The sequence below is a fragment of the Ammospiza caudacuta genome, chromosome Z (assembly GCF_027887145.1).
Source record: "Ammospiza caudacuta isolate bAmmCau1 chromosome Z, bAmmCau1.pri, whole genome shotgun sequence".
NCBI lineage: Eukaryota > Metazoa > Chordata > Aves > Passeriformes > Passerellidae > Ammospiza > Ammospiza caudacuta.
The window spans coordinates 26,184,719-26,209,366 of NC_080632.1; the positions used below are offsets into that span (position 1 = coordinate 26,184,719).

Here is a 24,648-nt window from a genome sequence, read left to right on the forward strand (position 1 = left end):
TGATTTTTGCTGAGAAACCAAAGCTGGTATGACAGACGTGGATGCCTACAAAGGCTAGGAAGGGACTTCTTGCAAGCACAGCTAGTCGTAGGACAAGGGGGAATGGCTTTTAAATGAAAGAAGGTAGGATTAGATTAGATATCAGGAAGAAATTACTTACTGTGAGAATCCTGAGATACTGGAACAAGTTGTGCCGGGAAGTTACTGTTGCCACATTCCTGTCAGGAACTTGGAGCAGTGTGTTCTGGTGGAAAGTGTTGGGAGGGCAGTGGAAACATGGGGGTCAGAGGATGGTCTTTAAAGTCTCTTCCAATCCAGACTGTTCTGAGTCTAGGATTTGTTGCTTTCATCATGCTTTACTGTCCTTTGATTTGTTACCTATTAATCTACAGTCAGACTTCACAGTTTAAAGACATTAAAGCAGTAAGGTTATTGTAGTAAAAAATGGGTGTGATTCTTTTAGATTACTGGGTTTTTGTTAATACCATTTTTAAAAAATATCTTAAAGAGACATTAAACCACCAAAAGTAATAAAAATAAAATTATTAGAAGGATAAGTAAATTTGTGGACAAAATGACACCCAAGTTGAAAGTTGCAAATGTCAAAATTTTACTAATGTGTTTTTTGAAAAGGACAGTGTTTTCTAGCTAATGCCAAGGAATAAATTCGGATTTACTGTGTAACTTAAAGGTGGTTCAAGCATCTGGAATGAAACAAGTTCCCTTTGATGTGTGATCTAAACACATTTCTTAAAAGACCTATTGTCCTTCAGAGTCATTTGACCTCATCTGGCAATTATTTCCTATTTATTTAGAAAACATAGGCTACAATTGCCAATTTTGTCATATGATGGCTAACATCATCATAATATAATGGAATATTGTGTAAACAAACCAAAAAGCTTATACTTGAAAAGATGCTAGAAGGTGGTGAATTTCCTAAAAAAATAGGAGCTGTTTGAGATTATGTGCAATCCAGTTTGATGTATAAAGTTAGGAAATAGATTAATTTGATGAGAAATTGAAACTTAAAATCAACCTGATTTTGCAAAGATTTAATGATGCCATCTTTGCTGGCATTTCAGATTATTTTATTTTTCCTTTAATTTTGCTTTTTTATATACATGAATGGAACTGCTAGTTGTTTTCCTGATGAGCTCAGACAATCATATTTCATAATTTTTTTCCACTTGAGTCAGTCAGGACGTGCCAAGTGATTTTCCTGTAAAAGCTAAATCCAGTGTACACATGATAATCAGCTTATTAGATGCTAGTTGTAACAGCTCACATTATTAAAAAACTTACGTCTTTTCATTCCCTAGTCTCAATTTCCTAACTCCTTTAGCTAGAGAAATCATGAGGCATCATGAACTTTTGGAAACTTAATGAAAGCTGGGTGTGCTGGAGACCTGCTACTTAGCTCTGTTGCTTACGAGCTGGCTTGAAGGCCTGTGCCAGTTTCCTCCTGCTTCTGTTGTGATGAAGCCAGAGTTTGTAAGATCCTTAACCAGTCAGGAATCTTTAAACAATCTGCTAAAAACTGCCCAAGTAGGAGACTGAGAAAAATGTGTTTTAGTGAGGGCAGCAGCTTTGGTATCTTGTTGATGGAGATCACAGCATTGGTTAGAACATCGTTATGCTGGGCTTAGATATCACATGTTACTGTTTTAGAATAAATCTGTCACTAAAATTCAGTAGTTTGGAGGCAGTGCCTAGCATTTCAATCTATCTTGCACATTACCTTAGTTGTGCATCTCTGTGTTTCTTCTGTGTGGGACATGTTTTGACATGGGGCATTTGAAACTCATAGGCCTGCTCTGGCTCATTGAGAGAGTATGTGGGCTCCTACACTTCAAATGCTTATTGTCACTTCATGGTTCAAAAATTGAATTAAACACTGAAATGTTAAACATATGCTATTGCTGACTGGAATTTTAATATTACTCTGTATGGTGTCTCTTTCAACAACTTTTATATAGTACTTGGAGATTGTATAAATGATGGACTGCAGTGTAACATCACAGATTTAAAACAGCTGAAAAAAATGAGGACACCACTATATTCAGGGAAATGTTTAGGGAACGTGCAACCTTTCTTCTTCAAAAATATCACACTGACTGTTTGATGATCCTGTACATCCAGCCATTGTTTTCACAGTGTTAATTTGCTACCTAATGATCTAGTTGGTAGAGATGGGTGTTAGCTTTTCAGCTTCACATGCATACATACTTTGTGTTGGTTTTGACATGAATCTGTAGGTTCCTAATTAGGGTGGAAAGTGTGGAGAAAGGCATCTTAATATTCAATGCAAAAAAACAAATGCAAGGGGTACTCCTGCCCTTGCAGCCCCCTTATGTAGAGTTTGATGCAAGATGCTACAACCTTTTTAGGCTGTTTTGATGGGTCACTCTTGGGAACTGAGACACACACTCAGACCACAGCTTGTCTTGATACACATTCAGATGTTCTGTCTATGAGAGTATTTTGGAAGTAGAACAGCATGTGTGTGGGAGGACAGAAAACTACCTCTGCAGGGTGAACTGATACTTCCTATTTTGAGCAAGTACCTAGCCCTTCCTGTGTGTTAGTGTCTGGAGGATCAGATGGGTGCCAAAGCAGAGGGAGTCTTGCTGCTGGTATTTTTTAAGAGCAGATACAAAAAGTGTGAAAGGTCAAAGAAGGAAAATAAAGGGAAAGGTTTCAGTTTCTCCTCTGACCATCCAAATTCTCCATCTTGAAATTGTTGACCATCTTGACTATCTTTGATTAAATCCTTCCCTTAGCTTTCTGGCTTGGGAATTTTTTTTAATCTTTGGCCTGCAACTGCTTTTGAAGTTTCAGGGGAGTTTTTGAATACAAAGCCAGCAAATGGCTTTGTTTCATACAGTTCTGTCATTGAAATGTCCTCAGGGATGCTTATCTTGATTGGTAAAAAGAACCCAAAGGGAATTTGCAGTTTAAGAGTTTGCTTTTTGCATTGGGTAATCATGAAATTATCTCATCTACCAGAACTTTTTTGGAGAACTTCCGTTACCACTTCTTATAGAATAAGTGGTAACAGAAGTTCTCCAAAAAAGGCTTGCTGATTGAAGTTTATTTCTGAAACGTCAAACGCAATAGATGTGAGAACCTATAGTCTGATAGTTCTTACTTAATTTAAAAAAATCCACATCGTATCTGTACTATCAGTGTCTTGATAGTGCACCCATATAGTATGAAAGCAAAATATAGTGAGAACAAATATAGCAGGTAGATATAGAGGAAAACTAGGAGCATATTCCTTCTTTGTATTTGCCCTGTCTATCATAAGAGTAGCAGTTGGGTGGCTTTACTGGGATTTATTTTGCTTTAGGAGAGTTGGGGATTTGGATTGGTTTAGAATGGAAAGATATATTTGGCACTAGATCTCCTAGTGTTACAAAGGTTAGATGATGTTAAAAGTTACTGTATTTCATTATGTTCTAACTACCATACTGTTACTTAAAGGGCAGGCTTGCAAGGAAGTATCAGAGAGTGAATTGTTTCTTATTGTATTTCATGCCTATGTAGTGGCTGAGCTAGCAGTCAAAATTCATCCTCATGTTGTGGAGACAAGTATTAAAAGCTGTGTAGCTTTCTAGTGTTTATGAATGCACAGTCATTTTTTGCTTTTAAAAAAGAAAACTTTTTGAGGCAACGTTAAGGGATTATTCTCTGACCACAGAAACCCATTCTGCAAAGCAACTCTTTATAACGTGCAGATGGATTGTTTAGTTCTCTGCTCACCAGGGAGAATTTCCATGTAGGGAGTTAGCAAGTAAATTTATTAAATCTCAAATAAGGCTGTGGAGAGGAATTAAATCTTCTTTAGTTAGCATTTGCCAAGAGAGATAAGCCTGTTTTGTAACTGTATTCATTTAAGGGAAGGGGAAAACTATTTTTTGGCTTGGCAAGGTTGCTGAGCCTGCCAGCCAACAGTAAGCATTGCTGACTCCACGAAGGCAAGCCTAGCAGGTGAACAGGGCTCACTGAAGCCACAGATGGTCCTGCCATAACCCACTGAAAAGTGGAGTGTTACTAATACATTGATCTATACAATCTCCACTCCTTTTATTTTTTTAATAGTCTGATATTAGAGAAGAAATTGATGCAAGACTGGAAAATCAATCTTGGAAGCTGATCTTTTTGCTCTGTATCAGTTGAGATGCCAAAGCATGGTACAAAGTTTTGGTTTTCCTCATTATGTATCAAGCCAAAATAATATGTCATGAAAAATAATTGTGTCTTGAAGAATAAGGAGAAATTGTGACAAATTTGAACAAAACTTATGCTTCTACAGGTAGTTAAAATGAAAGACTAGATAATCTTGATTAAAAAAAGGAAGGTACATCACTTGGTATTTTATGTACGGAACACTTCATATTGATTTGCATCTGGTTGGAAACACAGTGCACAAAATCAGACTAGATAGATCAGGTCAGCATGTTACTTCCTCTCTAAATGTATTGTACTGTGCCCTGTACTTTTGGGACACAGATAAATATGGAATGACATAAAAAATGTCTTTAGATGCATGATATACTAATATAACTTCAGTAACTCCTAAATATGTTATGTGCAGTGTATTTTTACTGCATATGAAGTAAGTAAAAACTATATGTATAAAACAATTACTAAAAATTACTCCTACCATTTGAGTAAATGCTAAAAAGTTGGCAGTAGGAAAGTTATCCTTCCCTTGTGATAGCTTGATGCTATTAGCAAGTATTAATTTAAAAAAAGTTTTCCTCAATCCAAACATAACTATGTCTCTGTTAGTTTTAGAGAAGAGTGATTAAAACAAGGATTTACTACTTGTGACTTACATACCAGATTTTGTTATTCTCAAAGTGAGGTGCAAAGATCCAGCCTGTCCCTGCCACTGATTTTTTGCTCATGTAGACATTACGGAGAGTGGGCATTCTGTTGTCTGGTTTCTTAACAGTTTAGTTTACTGAGATCCCAAGGTATAAATAGCCAGGACATTGTACAGCTGGATAAAGAACATTTCTCTGTGGAAAAAAAGAGTTGGCACTTTTTCTTGTTTTGTAAAGTGGGATAAATTAAATGGGTAAGCAATAGGAGAAAGATGCCATGTGTGTGAATTTTAATAAAGAAGCATTGTTTTCAGCAATTTTGTATTCACAATAAGGCCATAATACATCATCTCCCCTGAATTTCTTCAGTTTCCACCATGTACTTTAGTGCACATTCCTCATCTGCACCTGCAGTACCCCTTTCATTTGAGGTCTGCCTGCTGCAGGTAGAATCCACGCAGACTTTTGTGTTGTGGGATCCTTTGGAATGCTGTTGTCACTTATATTTCACTTGGACTTCGATTTCTGATATGTCTGTCACAGCCATCTCAAAATATCTGGTGTGGAATTAGCAGAATGTGCTCTTCTGGAGCTTAACAGATTGCTTTGCTTTTGATACCCACCAAATGTGGGCTGGCACTTGACTTTGGAATTTCTTTGTATGAAACTTCATACTAAAGTTGACTTCACTTGCATCTTCAGCTTCCAGCAGGAAAGTAATTGTCAGCCTTCCAAGATCTAAGTGACATCACTTAATTTTGTTTTTTTAATATGTTTGAGACCTTGGTGTTACTCTGTGTCTTAACTTTTTTTTTTTTTTTTTTTTGAGAGGACCTCTCATGAAGAGCAGAGAGGGGTGCATTACCACGCGAAGGAGAAAAAATTCCCAAACTTGTCTTTTTCATACAGGCAGAGAGCTTGCCTAATTCAGAGGTGCTGCCATCACGTACGAAAGGGCACGAGCTAAAGAAGTGCAGCCTGAACCCTGGACAAAATCTGGAGATAGTGAAGACAGATAACCTCTTCCCTGAAAGCCAAAAATACAGGGGAATAGAAAGGAAATTTTACATACTTCTGGACCCATCAGTATGTTTAAAGAAACAAATTACAGTTTTGAATTTCTTGCCATAAATAGTCTTTGGAACTGTGAAAAACAGCATTTCAGTGAAATGTTTGTGGCTTTGCTGAAGGGCAGGTTAAAGAAACGGTATAATTTAACTTTTTAGGCAAAAGTTTAAAATTGTTTAAAGTTTCAAGAAACTTGCAGGCTTAAAATATTTTGTGTGATGCAACTATTGGAGGCTTTCTGATTTCTAATCTTGTATTTTGAAGGAAATGCTAGTGTGTGGGTGCAAAGTGTCACTTTCAGGTTAAGAATAGAAAAGATCAATTTTTACTTTATTTCTATGGTAACTGAAATGTGATCCTGTTTCATTGCATCTAGAACACATTCAGAACAGGGCTTCTTAGGTGGGTCTTCAACTATTTCCATTCCTCTCAAGACATGTAACACACAAGCCTGCATCTGTTCTGCTTCAGTTTCAAGATCAGTTTTTCTTTTCATGATGTAAAAATTGCGTGGTATGTACTTTGCAATCCAAATTCTTAAGCTTTCTGTCAAGGGAAAAAACTGAGTAAAGCCATTAATGATGGCACTTCATGGTACACTTCCAGGATCCTTTTACAGGTCTTTTCCTCTCATCTCATCTGTCTGGAGGCAGGCAACCTGTCACTCCTTGCCCTCCTAGTAAAAGGGGAAGTGCTTTGGCGCAAGGCAAAGGGGAAAAAATACTGTAATACAGATTTTAAATGTTTTTTGTCCACTGATACCGAGTGTTTTAACAACTTGACCTAAACTGTCAGGAAAGATAACAGTCAAGTTAGCTAATCATAATATGAACCTTCTTTTGTTTCCCTCCTGCTAGGAAAAAAATCCACAGGGAATGCAAATAGAGGACACAGGACTCATTGTAGTTAGGCTGACATTTAGTTAGGTTGGAGCATTTATTTCTTTAGTCAGAAACATTTGAAAACAAAGCTTTAGATGGTACGAATACTCAGGGGCGTGTATGTTGAAGTTCTTTGCACTAGTGTCATAAACATTCATTTGTTTTATAGATGACCTTTAGTCACATTTCATTACTACTTATTACTACTTAATCAGTGGTGTGTAAATGTATTCTAGGGGTAATTACTTATGTTATGATGTCAGGCAGTTTGAGGTATGGGTGAAGCCTAGTGGCATTAAATTTTGCTGAGCCCTGTCAGCATTTTTTATTTCTTTTTAACATGAAGTGTTTGATGTGTCTTTCCCTCCTGAAAGTCATGGTGATTATCTCAGCTGATCAGCCACAGTTTCTATGGCCCTGAAGAAGACAGGGGCCACTTCCCAAGCAGTGCACTTTTAACTCCCAGAACATAAAATTAGTCCTTCACCACAACGAATCAGTCATGTAAGAAGGCTTGTGAGCTGCAAAAGGAGAGAGCATGGAAAGCCACAGATGGTAGAGAGAAATGAGCATAACTATGTTTAATTTCTTCCTACGTAGGAGATGAATGTGCTGCTTCTTTCAAATTCAGTTTACTGAAAAAAAATCAATCTCATGTGTTAATTCTTACATTAGCATACATACATTGTTATCCATGTATTATTACAGATACAAGGCCTCAAAAAATACAACCTCAGAATGAAATCCTGGCAAAGCTTATATTTCTAGTGTCCTCTGTAAAAGCTTTGTAACCTTTTCAAGCGTGTTCCCCTACTGCTTTCTCCTGTGTTACGCTCCTTGTAAAGAGATTATTTTTTGCAGTGCTCCCCATGTCTTTACACATTCTAATTGGTGAGTTTGGTTGTGGCTGAGACCATGCCTGCAGGAACAGCACATTCTAATAGGATCAGCTGTGTAGGACAGCAGAATAGTTGCTGTTGGGGAGTCATGATGTGTATTAGATGTCTTGTGATCTACTCCAGCCTGGCTCACCTGGTTCATTGGCCTCCATGTCTGATAGCAATGGGAGAACATCAGTTAGTCTTCTAGTTCAGCTTCATTTTTTAAAAAGTGTAATTTTTGCACTCCAGAGTTAGTCTAAAATTAAAATTGAATCATGATAAGTGAGAAGTGGTAAAGTTGCTTCAAAAGCATTTTCGGGATCCAAGCTAAAACAGTAATGTAAATGCAAGCTGGGTACTCCTGCAGGAAAAAAAAAAAGGAAATCGATTTTTTGTTCACTTTCACAGTGAAGTAATTTGTGGCACTGCATTTAAATACTGTTCCACAGCTTCATAGAGCTCACATCAGTGGGCACATGTCAGGCAGATGTAGCAGGCTAATGGTCTCTGATAAGGAACTCAGTTAAGATAAGAGACATGGTTTGGTGGCAGTGTGGTTGAAGTAGTGGTTACTGGTTGACTACCTGATGATTAGTGGAGAATCATTTACAGTCATTCACAAGATCCAGCACATGTTAATGGCATGCCAGTGATCTTAACAAGTTAAAGAGTAAAATAAGTTACTTTGAACAGAAAAAAAACCATTAAATTGTCTTAAAAACTCATAAACAAGATAAGAAAAATCTAAAGTCTTTGAGTTTGTCTATATCGTCTCTGCATCAAAAATCTGTTAAAATGAATTATGGATGTATTGTGTAGATACATTTGGTTGCTGTTTTTTTAAAAGAGGGAGAGAGGCAACTGCTGCAGGCATTAAATAATTTTAAGTGTTTTAATTAAAGCAGTGTATTTTTATACAGCTATCTAGATCATCTTTCTGTGTCAACATTACAGCATATTACAGTAGAGGATGGTGTAAATACAACTTTTTTACAGCTGGAATATTTTATTTGATCAATTGATTGATTTTGCAAAATTCTTTGGAATTAGAGAAAACTAGTAGTTTTAGCTTAGATCAGATCATTGTATTTAGCTGTTGCCACAGAATTTTACGTGTTCCTCCTCATCCCAGCTATTCATAGCATGCAAAGAAGGTACTGAAACCTACTGAAATCTCCTTTTGTAATAGGGAAAAGGGGCAGGACAGGACTAAATTTGTTCTGTACTTGCTGGCTAAACCTTATGATGTATTCTCATAGATATGGGCTCTGATTCATAAAGATTTCATCTGTAGCTATTGAAATAGTAGTTAGCCCACTTGAGGCATGTAGTTTCATGCCTTGAGTCTGTGTGGTCTTACAACCTCATAGCCAATTAGAAATAGAGATCATTAAAAACAAGACCGAAGGAACTTTAAGGTAATAGGAAGGTTTCATTTGAGCTCAAGTAGGTTTTTAGCTCTTAAACTCTACTTTGTACAACATACCTTAAAGTGAGATATTAGAACTGTGTTTCGTGGCTTTTTTTTTTTTCCAAATGCAGACATTTTTCAGAGTGTGGGCATATGGTGACTACACGCTGCATTAATTGCTCCGTGTAAGCTCCTGGCTCTGGCCTAAGAAATGAGGATAGGGTTTTCTTGTTTTTATCATTTAAATGCAATGCTTAGCTGGAGGCAGGCAACCAAAACAGCTTTAATTAGAGAAATTCTTTACTGCCTCTGATTTTTTTACTTGAATGTTATTAGATTACTAAAAAATGAAGCTGTGACTCTGAAAATCGGGAAGCAGAGTTGAAGCAATTCTTGCCTTCTGTTGCATGGTATGGGAATCAGAAGAGTCCCTGAGCTGGCATTTTGCCTTAGTACTGCACTGCACCCCTTCAGCTCACAGTTGAGAATCATGCAGACTGGAAGTGATCTTGAGTGTGTGGGTTCAGAGTTCAGTAAAAATACATCTGTGACTAACCCTGATCAAACTCAAGGCACTGTTCTGGACATTGCCATGAAGTATATTGCAAACAGTAATACCAGGGCATGCAGATAAGAAATTCTGTAAGTTAGAGGCTTCGTGGACTATTCTAACACACTTTAATCATTAATTATTGTTTTGAATTACTCAAATTTGATCTGTCCCACCATGATTTAAATACAAATATAGGCAGAAGTTACTGTATGAAACATTGCAAATACTGGTTAATAAATATGGAATTTATTAAGGTTATTAACAAATGTTTTGTTGGCCTAAATGTTGGGAGTGGTATCCATGCTTGTCAGTACACATCCTCCGAGTAAAAAGGACTGTAAAACTAGTGTCTTGGTTAACCTCAGAATTTGGTCTCTGTTTTTTGACTCTGTTAAAATACCTTACAGTATATGCAATATCCTTCCTATAGATGGTTAACTTCTGCCTTTATGATATGTACAGTTTTTTGCCTTTTCAGTGAATCTCAGATATTTTCTTTACCTTCCTTTCAGAAAAGACGACGGCGGATTGATCGAAGCATGATTGGGGAGCCGACAAACTTTGTTCACACAGCTCATGTAGGATCTGGAGACCTGTTCAGTGGAATGAATTCAGTAAGCATGCGTGGATGAACATCATTTCATATTAGACAGAATACAGGAACACTGTATTTGTATGTTGTAGCTTAAACAATGAGTCTTTCAGCTATAAGAAAGCATCGGTATGAAACTGAGGAATGACCTTGTAGCATTTTAATTCCAAGTCCTAAACACGAGCATTCAAGAATATGGATTGTTTTTTAATTCCTATATTTATTGATAACACATTTTAGGTGCTGTATAAATTATATAGAATACATTTTAAACTAAAAATCCACTCTGATTATATGTATGAACCAAAACAGATGTATACTTGAAAATATACTCAGGTATTATATAGAAGAACCCAAGTGTCTTATAGTTAACTAGATTTCTTACCTTAATTGCCTCAAGTTGTTTGAAATATAGTTCATGTAGAATTCTAACTTACCTCAGTTTATAGTGCAAACAAATTTATGTTTGGGTGTTCTTGCTGAGCTTTTTCTATATTCTGTAGCCCTGTTTGCAGTGTGAATTATTTCAAGAGCAAGCAGTGTCACAGTAAGATTTTGTAGCTTCCTGTGAAAGATGGCCTTAATAAATATTTTTAGCTGTCTGAAAGTGAAAAAACAGAAGCTAAGATAAATAATGAAAATGAGCTTATGGAAGGAGGTGTATGTTTTAGAGCTTCAAATTTTTGTGAAATATCAATCTGTTTCTAAGGTCAATAATATAAAATATAGAAAATGGTTGTATGTAGAGGAAAAGTACTTCTTGATTTTATTAATAGTCTTTAAAGGAAAACATATTTGGAGATGACAAAGACTTGTTGACAAATAGGAAAAATCTCTGTGTCTGTCAGAAATACCAGAATGGAAAGCAGAGCTAAAAAAGCTTAAATGTAAGCAAGGGAGTTCATTTGTAACTTCAACTAGTTTAAGTTGGTGTTATTGAGATCACACAAAAATTTTTTTTTAACTTGGCACGTAGTGAGGAAGGATATAGCTAGAAAATTCAACATCATAAAATGTTTTTCGAAAACAACATTGTGGGCTGGAAATGATTTTTAGTAAAACCTCTGTAAGCAAGTTAAATGGCCAAACACAAATTCCACTTGACAAAATTTAGTTAAAGCTGATTCCTTCTTTAATGTGATATATTACATTAATATTTAAAGCCATTATAAATTGAAATAATAGACTAGTGTGACCAGCTTGTTTGATGCTTTTTCAGTAATTGTTTTTTCTCCTGAGGGAACCTTCCTCAGTCTCACAGCTGAGCTGCCTCATTTGAGATTTGTGTAGGTGGCCTGAAGCTATTTTTTTTCACTTTTTGCCTGTTTGCTCTCATCCTTTTCTTGCATAATACCCAATTTATCCCCATATAGTAGGTAATCATTATTATCTCTCTACATAAACTTTTTTGTTTTGAATGCTTCTAAGTAGCTCTTTTTCTCTTTTTTGTTTCTTTTTTTCATTTGGATAATGTGCTGCATCAATGACCAGCAAGATTTTTCTGATCCTATATGGAAAGTATCTGTATTGAAAAATAGTCATTCCCACTCCCCCTGCTTCAGAGGCTCAAATCTCTGTTTTATCACACTGCATACTTTCTGCCTCTTCTGTGGTGGTCTCCACATTCATTCTTCACAGTGTAAATTCCAAGATTACAGTGTTAACCTTCACATGTTCTTCTGCTGCATAATTTCCTTTATAGTATGGACATTACATTCCCTCAGGAACCTCTTTGTGCTTTCTTTTTTTGAGTAACTTCGGTGAATACCTGCCATTTATTTACTGTTTTTCCATTTATATTTGGTTCTTTATTCACTTTCTGTCTGTGCCTTTTTTCAAAAGCATATTCTTTGTTATACATCCTCACAATTCTGACTGAATAGTTTTTTTGACTATTCAGAATATTTCTGAAATATTTTGGTTTTTTGTTTTCCTTCTCTGTAGAGTGCCTTGCTTCTTTGTCAGAGGTGTACTTAAACAGCAGGAGCCCTCTGTGCACTGTTTCTTGTTTATTTCCATCCCTTTTTTCCCTATTTTGCTTTCACAGTACGTGGTGAAATTTCTTTCTTCTAATGCTTCATTTTCTTCAGTTCAGTCTTTGATTTCATGTATTTCATGTAATTTTCCATTGTTTTCTTTCTCAAGATCTGTCTGTGCTGTTTCCTAACTCAGAAAGGGAGGGCAAAAAAAAAAAGGAAATAGGGAAATTTAATGAGATGCATAAGCAACACAACAGTTTGCATGACTCTTAATGGGTACAATCTTCTTTCCTTTCCAAAATCTTTCAAATCCTTAAGTCCCATCTAAATTAGACATAAGAGAGAAGAACCTTGCTCTTGCATGTCATCAGAGAAAGGCAATGGCATCTTTGGAAAACTAAAAAACCAAAAATTGCATCTCACAGTGCTTGTTCTTGTTGCTCAGCCTCAAAAGGAGCGTGCTTCAGAAAGAATGGCACCTTAAAAGCCTACAAACGTTAGACCTTTTTTGCGTAGCAATTTTAAAATTGTATGTCTCCTACGAAGGTTTTCATATACAAAATACCTACTGAAATGTTAATGCAGACTAGTTCCATTCAGTAATCTCTGAATTTAAGACTGATACTTCCATATCCAGGTGCTCATGTGTGACTCATGAAATTAGTCTAACTTTTAGAAATACTCTTGAAAACCAATACTTCAGTCTTGCAATTTGTGTTGATTTGCTGCTCTCCAAAATTTTCAAGTCTTGTTAGCAAGTTTTTAGGTGGAAAGGTGATGTGGCCTGGGAATTTTTATAGGTCTTTTTATGCTGGATTGAGAGTTCATTCAGAAAAAATTACCAGCATCCTATATTCACTCTTGTGAATACATTTATGTGTAGATTCATTATTTTCTGAGGAAAAAACTTGAATTCAGACTTTGTTTTTTGCCATGGGCAGCAAAAGATGCTTAGTGAAGAAGATGAGCAGCTTGGTAAAATGTGAAAGTTCTTATATACGTCCCCATGCACTACAGCACACTCATTTACTGAGTTTGTAGTCTTTGATGTCAGATGCACTAGAAAATTGGCCCTGAACACTTTTCCTTGAAGAAATATAAGATGGTAGTATTGCTTTGCTGCGACTGTATCACTTATTTCAGCAAAAGGCCGAAGCATAAAATGGTTTTAGATTGTGCTGCTTAAATACATCAAAAAACCCACAATCCTTTGCATAGCAATATGCCACTGAAGATACAGATCAATAAAACAGGCTCTTTTGTCGCACAGGTTTGAAAAACCACGTGGAAGAATGAGTTTGCTGACGTATTCTGTGCATGTATTTTGCTTGCTGTGGAAAAGAAAATATATTTCTTTCATCTTCGTAGACAGGGGATATCGTGCAAGCTGCTTGGAAATATTGCTCCTGTGCTGTTTTAAATACAGCACAGTGATATTCCAGTGGTGTTTTTAGGTCTCTGTGAAGGAGGAGCATAGATGAAATAATTGCAAGTGGTGCCCTGCAGGCATAGCTTTGAATGAATGTTATTTTCCACTCTTTGTGTAGTTGTTATGTATGCTCTGGGATGCAGAGAAAAAAGGGCCAAACCTTTAAGATTCAAGTTGTCTTCCTGCAGGCGCTTGGCCGTGATTATTTTGACTCATGCAACACAAGCAGGAAAGAACTATGGGTTTCCTTTTCTGTTTGGTGATAGAGGCAGTGAAAGTCATAGCAGGATGTGCATGTGTTGAAACATGAGGCATGAAAAGGGGGACACGAAGATTTATATGCATCAGACTAAAAATACCTTCAAATAAGCTATGTTCAAGAAAGTTCAGATTTACTGTGATTTGAAAAGAAAATGTCCTCCATTTAAAGGATCAGTATCAATTAAGGCAAGCATTGTATATTGTCACGTAAATAGATAAATCAAAAATGTTCCACAAACCAAAAGGTCCATTTTTGGATTTAGGAAATCCTAGTTTTGCCCTGTTTTAATGATCTGAATTAGCCATACAGATATTTGCAAGTTGGATATTATACCTTTAATATAGTGATGTTTACTTAGTGATAAATGTATGGTTCATTTATACCTGCCTGAGAACGTTTTCCTTATAACAAGATAAATTTTAGTTTGTCAGGTGGAGTCAAGGCCAGTAAAAGATTTGATTTTTTTTTTTTTTTTTTTATTAATCAAGTGGGTCAGTGAAACCATGAATCAGCCAGTTTTCTTTAGGAGAGAGGAAAAACTTTTGCCTCAGCACCACTTCTTTGATCTTTTCTGCTGAGCTACATGCTGAAGTTAAAATTTCAGCAAGCCTTGGATGCATGTGTCCTTGTGAAAAAGTAATATAGCTTTACTGGTAACAAAGGAGAGCTTGGAAACTAAACCTAGAGAAAAAATAAAATCAAAAGCAAGAAGATGCTACAACTCATTGTTCTTCGTCTTTCCTCTACTCTTCTTTTCCCTTCTATCCCCAGGTCAGCTCAATTCAGAATCAGATGCAATCCAAGGGAGGCTATGGTGGTGGCATATCTGCAAATGTTCAAATGCAACTCGTAGATACAAAGGCAGGATAACCTTGGGGATAACTTTCCTGTAAGTATTTCATTCTACTTCTTAGGCGCTGTTAGAGCAGTATGAAAAACAGTTATACTGCCTTATAATTATCTCTTTATAAAAATCTGTGTCCTTATGATGTCCAATTTTTAAATCCATTTCTGAGTAAAAAATTAGCTATCTTGTAAGAATGTTACTTTTTCACAGAATGGAGTGCAGATTGTTCTGACTGTGTCAGTCTGACCTTAAGTATGTTTTAACTAAAGGTGATCTTGTAGGCCGATCTTCGCAGGTGAAGTTAGTTGTAAAACAAATCTCCTAAGAAGTTTGTGATGTGATTATGGTACCACTCCTGCAGTGCTTCCATAAGATGTATGGTGTTAAGTCAATGTATAGCAGTATTGCAGTTGGAAGATGGTCAGAATGCTCTAAACTTGGTTTAATGCATGTTTTCTGTCTTCTAGGTTTATGTGAGTTCCTGTATCTTCTTTCCTGTGTCCTCTCTTTTGCCTTGGTGACTGCTTTCTGTGCTCATGACAAGAGAAGTGATGGCTCATTGTTCACCCTTCGTGATTAGTCCAGTGAAAAGTTGCTGTTCTGCTCTGATGATGCCACTTATGAGATTGGTCCGACTGTGCCTTTCAGTGGCATGCACGCATTGGCCTCTACCAGTATCATGGACGTAGAGCTGTGCAAGGGTTAGGAACTCACATTTTAAAAAGGAACTCACTTGCCGCGGAAGTTACGTCCAGATATGGACAACACTGGACAAACCAGACTAGCTCTATTCATGCTAGCCTTCTAAAGATATACCTTAAATAACCTTGTTGCCATCTATAAGCCAATTCTACAGAGGCCCATTGTTATTTGTCACGTATGCTCTACTGCTTGGGAAACTTTTCTGCTGTATTTGCAATGCTAACAAAACTTCAGTCTGAGGCCTATACTTTTTTAACCATTTCCTAAAAACCCTCTAACTTTATGGATTCCAACAGAGCTGTTTAGGATTGGTTGTTGCTTTTTAGTTGTTCTAAGGCACATTAAAGTACCATTCTTAGCTTTCCTCATTCCTCAGAAATACTAATGTGTTGGAATCTATAACGTTAGAGGGTTTTTAGGGTTTTTAGAGGGTTTTTAGAAAAGTATTTCTTCTTTATAAGCCAAACATTAAATGCCATCTTTTTAACTATCTCAAAAGGCAGCTTGTGTATATCTAGACGTAACTGCCGCAGCAAGTAAATTCCTTTGTAAAACATAAGTTCCTAACCCTTGCATTAATGCACAACATTCTGTTGCTTTTTAGTCTTTTAATATTTTCTCCACTCAAATAGTTTAGAAATGAATGAGTTTCCACTAGTGTCTTCAATTACCTAATGTTCACTGAATTTTTTAAAGGTCTGAGACCTGCAAGCACAAATAATTATTTCATACAAAATCAACAGAGTAGATGACTGCATGCTTTGTGAGGTTGCTTTTTATGGTGGCCTGCTTGGTGCTAAAAGAAAAAAAAAATTGCTTACTGCAGATGTGAAAAGTTTTGCTGTGGCACCAAGTCATGCCTGTTTCTGAAAAAGGACTTGTAACTTAGCTGCTTCAGTCATGTCTTTATTTTAGTTTTTATCCAATTGGTCTTGAAATAATAAAGAGAGAGCTTGCATTCATGAGGCATTTGTTGTAAATGTTCAGTATATTTATTTTGAAAGAGCTGACCTTGAGACCGTAAACCAGTGTAGTACCGTATCTAAGTGTTGTGGAATCGCTTTAGTCTATTTACACAGAAGAGCAACATGTTTGGCTGCTTCTTTTTCTTTCTACAATTAATTTCAACCTGTACAGTCATTTCCAGTAGCAGCATGTCAGACTGCCTGCAATTTGGCTGAAAAGTTTAGTAGACATTTCTAAGTAGTTGGCAGTATCTGTGCACTAAATATTTAGGGCCATGGAAGTTGCTAAGAGCGACATACTAATCTGGCAGAACAGGTGCCAATGTAAACAACATACAGGGTGACTTTTTACTAAGTCAGTAAAATGCCTTTTGCTCAGGTTCCAAAGCATGTTTCTTTCACATGTTGTGAAACTGCATTTTAATATTGCACTGTTTTCAGATTATCTCTATAAGTGGTCCCTTTTTTGCTTCTTGCTGGTGGTTTTAGAGAAGTCAATTATTTGAGGCCTGGTTACATTAGATTTTTATGAGGGAAAAAGACCCAAACCATCTAAACAAATAAGGCATAACTGATCCTAATCAAATCCATTTCTATGTGCAAATATGCATGTAGACTACTGTCATAAATGAATCTTTATTCTCTTTCTATTCTTTCTCTGATTTCACATTGCAACAGCTGGTGATTTAAATATCTATGAATCTACCTACGCTTCTATCTCTGTTTGTAAACAACACATAAAATACACAGCTATGGAGGTAGTTTGCCTTCCTTAGGTTGTATTTCAGTGGTAGATGTCACTTATCTGGTTGAATAGTTCAAAGTAGTTTGACAGTGTTCGCTGATAAAGATTCTGATTCCTGATGAGATGTTCAATTGTCTGGATGCATAAGTACATGGCAGTGCAGTGATACATATATTTTTTTTAGGGGTTAGCATTTCCAATGCCACTTTAACAATGACTCTTAAATATACTACAAAATTATTACAAAATTATTTGATCTTTGTTATTGGTAATAGCAGCTTAAATTTGCTTGCCAAAACTATTTTGCACTTGCCAAAATGTTTTCAGCTCAATAGCCAGGAAAAAAAATTGACATATTTTTATAACAGACATACTTTTTTTGTACATTGTGTTCATTCTTGAATAAAGTCAGTTCAGTGTTGGCTTGTAGATATTAAAAGGAAAGTATTGACTTTGATTCAATAAATGTTTTCTTTCAGTTGGTGGCCTACCCTTTTTCCTTTCCATAAATTATATTTGCATTAGAAAAGCACTTGCATCTTACAGACAGATTTGTGGTGAAAAGAGTAACCTATTAGTGTCAATAAATAAATTGCAGGCTTGAGTTTTTTTCGCCGCACTTGACCCTTCTGTTGCCATATGGATTAACCCGTAATTTTGTCAGTATTATTGTCACATTGATTTAACATGTATGCCAGGGGCTTCTGCCTAAAAATACTTTGGAAATCTTTCTTTTGGACTGCAGCTCATATGTGTGTTACTTTCCTGATTGTGCTGCAGGTTACTGTGGTGGTCAGTAAAAGACTTGTCACCATAATATGCTCACCTGCATTAAAAGTACCCACAAGGCACAGTATTGCCTACTGTTTGGCTCAATTAATTTTTATATTTGAAACTCTCAAAGTTTATTCCTTAAGTACTAACTTCTACTTTAAATTTCATGCTAAATTCTTATGAAGATTGATAATGAATTCTTTAGCTCATGTCAAGTCCATTAAATTGCCAGTTGAGGGGGAAAAAAGACAGCTAGAAGGAAATAAGGTTTTAAAGTAAAATAAAGATGGAGATAAATCCATGCGATACCATTCAGCTAAAGAGTTCTTATTTTTTTAATGCTGAGGTTATAGACACTTAAAACTATCTACAAAGATGTATTTTGAAGACCAAATATTCCACTGTATATGCATTTTCAGTGTCTGACATTAAAAGTTCTGCCAGTAATTAGTAGGATTACTTCAAAGGCACACCCATGAAACTGATTTGGACTGGTCCCATCTGCTTACCCTTACAGTCCATACTAGCACTGACACTGATTTGGCAGCTAACTCATGGATGCTGACCTCTAGGAAAGGTTGTATGACCACATTGGTTAGTTTCAACCTGGATCAGTTTCCTAATGCTTCTTCAGAGTAAGCGTGGGAGCATCGAAGTGAGTGTCATGGGATCAGAGCTAATCTGTTACAGGGAACATTGATAATTTGGCCATGGAAAAACATCAAGCTTTTTCTGTATTAAACCACCCAAAACAACAAACACAAAAAACAACAGCAATCCAACAAGAAACAAAACAGAAGATAAAACCAACACAAACAACCCAAACAAAACCACAAACAAAGAAAACCAAACAAAACCAAAAGGAAAACCCACCCAAAACAGAACATTCAGGCTTTGCAGCCCGAATGAATACATCTATTGGAAAGACTAGTTCCACATTTTCAAAGCTCTTTTTCCATGCACTGTGCTCACCAGCTTTGTCCAGAGTATTCTTCTTGGTTTGGGGACACAGAGCACGTTGAACATGTTGCTAAAAGAACAACCACATCATCGTCAAAAGTCAGCCATCCTCATGGAGTATGATTCATTTCTGCTATCAGTGGTAATTCCATCTATCAGCACTCTGCAAGAAATCACTTTCTACTTTCACACAAGACAAGAGAAATTATAAGTTCAGATTTGAACCAAGTTTTCTATTAAGCCTGGAAAACTCAAAGTGCTGGTTGAGTTGGCAATAAATTGATGAGTACCAAACTTGCTTCCTTCAATATGATGCAGATGTTCCATTTATAAAATAACTAAGTTGTCATGCAAAAGCTCCATTCATTTGTAAATATTTCAGCATTTGTGTGAGCTTTTAGCCTTCATTGTCTATAGACAAGTTCATGGTTTGTCAGGGGTGTTCAAGAAATTTGGTAGTGTGTTTTATATACAAGATAGTAACAGAGCCTTGTTTTTATATACAAGATAGTAACAGAGCCTATCACCAGAAACCAACAGTAGGGTGTTATGTTTGGTTTATCAGTTCTTTCAAGTGGACTGAATGTCACTAAGCAGTAAGAAAGCTTTACATTAATGTCAACATTCTAGGAGTACTAGTCTTCTACCTGTGCCCTGCATGTCTGAGTCCTCAGCATATCCCTGTTTCCCAGGAATATGCTTTCTATACTATGCCTTCAGTTCCAGGAAGGGGTTGTTGGCTTTCGGTTTTTTAAATCTCTCATCAGTCTTTGTAGGTCTTAATTGGTTTGAAATAATCTGCCAGGCAAAATGAACGTTTATCCAATTTGTGCCCTTCCTGCTGGGAAGCTCCAGGTGAATGACTCCAGTTGATGGGGCTGTGGTGTGAGGAACTCTAATGCACCACAGAGGAGCCTAGGTTTATCTTTTGCACCTGCTGTCACTCACCGTGGTCCCTCATCCAGTGTGTGTGGTTGGTTGGCTGTTGTTGTGCAAGGCCAGTTCTTAAAACATTGGCTCAAGGAGGAAAATGAGTACTGCTTGAAATTAATTTTGAAGTCTTCAGCTTTCTTGAAATGTGGTATCTCTAGGGAAATGGCTAATCTGAAACAGTTTTCCTTAGGAAATAGTCTTTACACTCTCAATAAAACTTTCAAAGAGCCATACATCTTGGAAAAGAGTACTATTTCAAAGTGGTTGATGCTAATGGAAATTCTGGCACTCCACAGATTTTTTTACTTGTCAAAATTCCACCCTCTGCAACATTAAAAATAATCTCATGTGTGGTATATGCATTAAGCAGTAGAGCAATGCATTGATATGGGGGTATTGCACAGCATTTCGTTTCATATTTGTAATGAAGAGAAACATTTCCAAGGATGGAAATAAGGAATAAAAAAATCACATTTCAGTAAGCAGTATTGGGTTTGGAGGGATGGAGGACAGCAGGAGGGCAGATATAAATGATGAGTGAGTGAAAAGAAAGAAGATTTAGTGGGGGGGAAGGCTAAACTTTTGATAGATGACCAAGCACTGTATGTATTCTCCATGGCATCCTTTTTGAGAAGGAGCTATTGGCAACAGCTGCAAAAACCAGAGCTCAGTGCAGCAAGGTTTATTCATTTTTCACTGTTTTAGGTAGTAGGTTCCAAGACAATTACTCTAAGTTGCAGTGCTTGTTTGGTTTCCAGCTGGCATAGTCAGGATCTGTCAGAATGGGCAGTAGAACAGCCAAGGGCAACAGGGCTGCATGATGAACAGAGCTGGGAAATGAGACTCTTATTGACAATTTTCAAAGTCTGTATTAAATGTAAACTATTTTTCTTACTGTGAACATGCATATGATGGTGAATAGATGGCCCGGTAGCTTCACATCTCTTTAAAAACTTTCTCAGAAGTCTGTTTCATTTACTGGAGCTGGACAAAATCAAAGTGATACTTGGACTTACTGCTATAGATTCTAGTCCCACTAGAACTACCCATTTTTATATCTGCTTACATTTAACTGCAATTGCACAGATGCTGTTTTCCTCAGAGACTGCCAAAATGCACCCAGCCCAGTCCATGGAAAGGAACTAAATTGCCATGCCATTATTTGATTTAAGAGCTTCTTTGCTTATTCTCTGAAACACAACCAGAGCGCTGAAAACACATAACATAAAGAAATACTGTGGCTAAAACAACAGCTTTATAAAACCTTGAACTGTGAAGTTATATGAAGATGACTGCTTTCAGTCATTTTAAGTAGGATTTTCAGCCTCTTAAAACACACTTGCATATCCTCAAAGAGCGAAATTAAAACTTGATGAGCTCTGTTGGTGCAATGGCCCATACTGTCTGCAATGTATGTGCTGTAATGGGACATAATAATTCTGTCTCTAAGAGTGCCTAGCAATTTCTGAAAGCACAAGGCAGTTGCTGTCTGAGAGTCCTCATTTTTGGAGCAGCACTTCAAGCATCCACAGCAATGTGGAGGCCAGCTAAGCTGATAGGACAGACATGGTATCCCAAGCTGAAGTGCCAAAGCCATTTCGTGCAAGGCACTTGCAGCTATTTTTCTGAGTGCTTGCAGCAGGTAAAGCCCTGCTCAAGGGCAGCTGAGGCAGCCCCTCAGCTGGGGCAGCTGAGGCATCCCCCAGCCTCCACACACACTAAGTGAGGCACTTACATCACATTCCTGGGCTGCACTGCGGTCTTTCCATGTGCAAATATGCACAGTACTGCACTAAGAAAATCCTTTTCAAACCACATTTTCTAAGAAAGGGCATTTGGTTAATGCTGTGAAGAAAGTTAGATCCTCCTGCTCACTGCCCCATATAGCAGGGTTATGCCAGCAGTCAGCTCATGGAAGGGCCACTGGAGCTGTCTATTATCAATACAATAATCAGAGCTGTCACTGCTTAGAAAACTCTGATCAAGTATGTGCAGCTGCTCATTTGAATAGCTTTCTCACTGAGGGAAGCTGTCCACACCCATGAGGAAAAGTTCTCGAGGGAACAGACATGCCTTCTAAATTTAAGTTCTGTAAGTAAGAAATTTCCACAGCCCTGTCCAACAAACCATGCCACAGGGCCCATAACCTTTCCCTGCCCTGCCCCTTTATTTGCAATATTGATGTTCACATTACAATGTGTTTAAAAGTTTTAATAAATATTTCAGTAATTAGAAAGTGGGCACTGGCCTTTCTGGATGGGCAACTGCTTTAGATTCCCCATTGTCTCAGGGTAAAGCCAGTTTCACAGCACACTGAACTATTTCCCAGTTGAGAAATCTACAGTCCAGTCCTCTGACCGTGAATGAACCTGCAAATGAGAATGGCCTTTTCTAATCAGACCAAGAGAATCCGAATCAGAGGGCTGCAAAGAGTTTAGAGGATTTTTACAGAACCAAGAAAACTTTTCTGTGGTTCAGGATTTCAATGCTTTGCTTTTTCCTCTTAGCACCTTTTGCCCAAATTTCAGGTACACCACATCATCTGCGTTTTTATTCCTTCACTGTGTACTGCTTAAGGTTTTAGGGCTCCTGAGAACTATTTCCAAAGACTCTATGTCTGTTGCTGCTTCTTCTTTTACACCTGAGAGATGTCTTAATTCTCCCACCACAAATGGTATCATAGCCATTGGTATCTCAATGGATTGTCAGGAATATGCAGCCAGAGCTAATGAATTTAAGAGAGGCTTGAAACAGCAAACATAGGAGAGCTGCCCCTAAATACCTACAATGCTCTTCAACCAGTAGCATCAGCAGTGGTTTGAAATTTGTTTGAGGGTTAAAACCTTTTAAAGGGTATCATTACTGCTTTTGTAACATAACATCAAATGACTGGCATACCATACCTTACCCTCACTTCATCAGTAATACTTATTGTAAGATTACTTCAGAGCTTCCTAGTGAGGTGCACAAGCACACAGGGCATAATAGACATTTTGAAAAAGAAAAACTCATCTATTTTTTTAGTAATGATTATATAAAACCAGCCATTTTTTCCATAAACCAATTGCCTTGTCCCTTGCCTATGTTCTGCAGTCAGAAAGATAAGACTACTGCAGAAGCAGCAGGGTAACAAGAGAGTTCTCTGCTGCTTCAAGCAATTACCATGACATAAGAAAAAATAGATCCTCTGAGAAAAGTAAAAAGGGTCTCAGTATTCTTGTCAAAAAGCCTCATTTGTTGTAATGAAAAGATTTATTTGAACAAGGACTGCAGGAACTAAGCCAGGATAGGACAACTTTTCTTACCAGAGGTCACTGCAACTTACTTTTACTTTTTTCATTTATGTCAGTAAGAACACTTAGAATCATCTGGTGAAAAAAGAAAGAAATTTCCACTTCTAATACAGCTTCAGATACAGCTTTTAGTGACATATATCAGTTATTCATTTGTTGTGACACAGGAACAAGATCTGTCCTCTGGCAAGCTTCTGCAGAGACAGTCCTGCTACTGACATCTTGACACAATGAAAGAAACACCAAAACATAGGGGGTAAGTCTCAGGAACTTAAGCAGGTATATGGGATACTTCTTTTTTCCATACTGGAAACTTCTGGTTCCTGTAAGCAATACATCCAGGGAGAGAGGGAAGAAGAGCAGGAGGGTGACTGTCACAGTCATGACTGCTGCAACTGAGAGCTCTGTCCACAAGGGCTGCTCATCTGGCATTTTGATCATAGTGTCACAGTATGTCAGCAACTCTTTGCAAGACTCAGAGCTCTCTGGCTGTGCAACTTTGCATGCTTTTGACAAATATTTCTTGCTCTATGCCTGCGTATGATCATCAGAGAAGTTGTTTACAACAGTAAGACATCCTCTTAGTCAGCCCCAGTGACACAACATTGTCACTGATGTAATACCATCTTCACCTCTTATCTCTGAGAACAGAGGTGTGAAAAACATACCACCTGTTCTCCTTGCAGAGTGATTAATTGAGAAATGCTTTTGTGAACATGGCACCGTGGTGTACTCATCAGAGCTAAATGCTTCAATATTGATTTTGATTGTTTGAGATTCCTTAATCAGCAAGTGGGTTTGATATTTGCATTCATGTGTTATGGGAAGCAACAGAAAAATCCCAGCCTGCCTGGAGGTGAAAGTACACTAGAAGATGTGTGTTGCAGAATCAGCAGTTCTCCAAAAAGCCAGACCCACAGTGAAGCTGTCCAGCTGCTTTGAGACTGAGCACAGGTCTCAAAAGCCCACAAATACAAGCCGACATTGGCAGCAGTTTTTGAGAGTGAAAAAAGGAAAATACAGCAGCTACTGCACTTCCAGGTTTCACTTTCTTTGGTCGGGTAAAACTGCCTAGATAGAGGAAAATGGGAAAAGTCTATGGAGTGGTGCGACTCCTGGTCCCTGAAGGAAAGAAGCCTTTTGGGACAGACACCTTGTCCTCTGGACTGACAAATGGCAATCTGGAAAGTCTCAGATGACACAACTGTCAGCATCAGGACTCAAGGAATATGGCAGGCTAAGTGACATTAACTTCTTTCATCTCACAGAAAACTGGAAACTGACCTTGAACAGCAGCTGCTGCCTTCAGGAGGAGCAGTGATGGGTTTGATGCAGAAGCGACTAAGGTGATAGTGATAAGACATGGTGATACCTGCTGATGAACTGAAATACTTTGACTGTTGCAGGAGTCTTTTCAACCCTGATTTCCCCATCAGGTTTTTTCACTGTGCCATGTAGTCTGAGGAATTGTAACGCTGCAGAACAGTTATATTGTCCAGCTCCGTTCCCTCTACTTTTGACCCTTGTGTCAGTTTGCG

At 37.5% G+C, this 24,648-nt stretch overlaps 1 protein-coding gene across 3 annotated transcripts in view; it reads left to right on the plus strand.

Moving 5' to 3' along the window:
* CDC42SE2 (CDC42 small effector 2) overlaps positions 1 to 17,640 on the plus strand; it is an 84,198-nt gene extending 66,558 nt beyond the window's left edge. For all 3 annotated transcript variants that reach the window (XM_058823334.1, XM_058823331.1, XM_058823333.1), the window contains 3 exons: positions 10,142 to 10,243; positions 14,663 to 14,780; positions 15,206 to 17,640. In XM_058823334.1, the coding sequence (XP_058679317.1) occupies positions 10,142 to 10,243; positions 14,663 to 14,761 (201 nt within the window). In that variant the 3' untranslated portion in view covers positions 14,762 to 14,780; positions 15,206 to 17,640. The remainder of the gene's footprint in view (positions 1 to 10,141; positions 10,244 to 14,662; positions 14,781 to 15,205) is intronic.
* Positions 17,641 to 24,648: the final 7,008 nt, after the last annotated feature.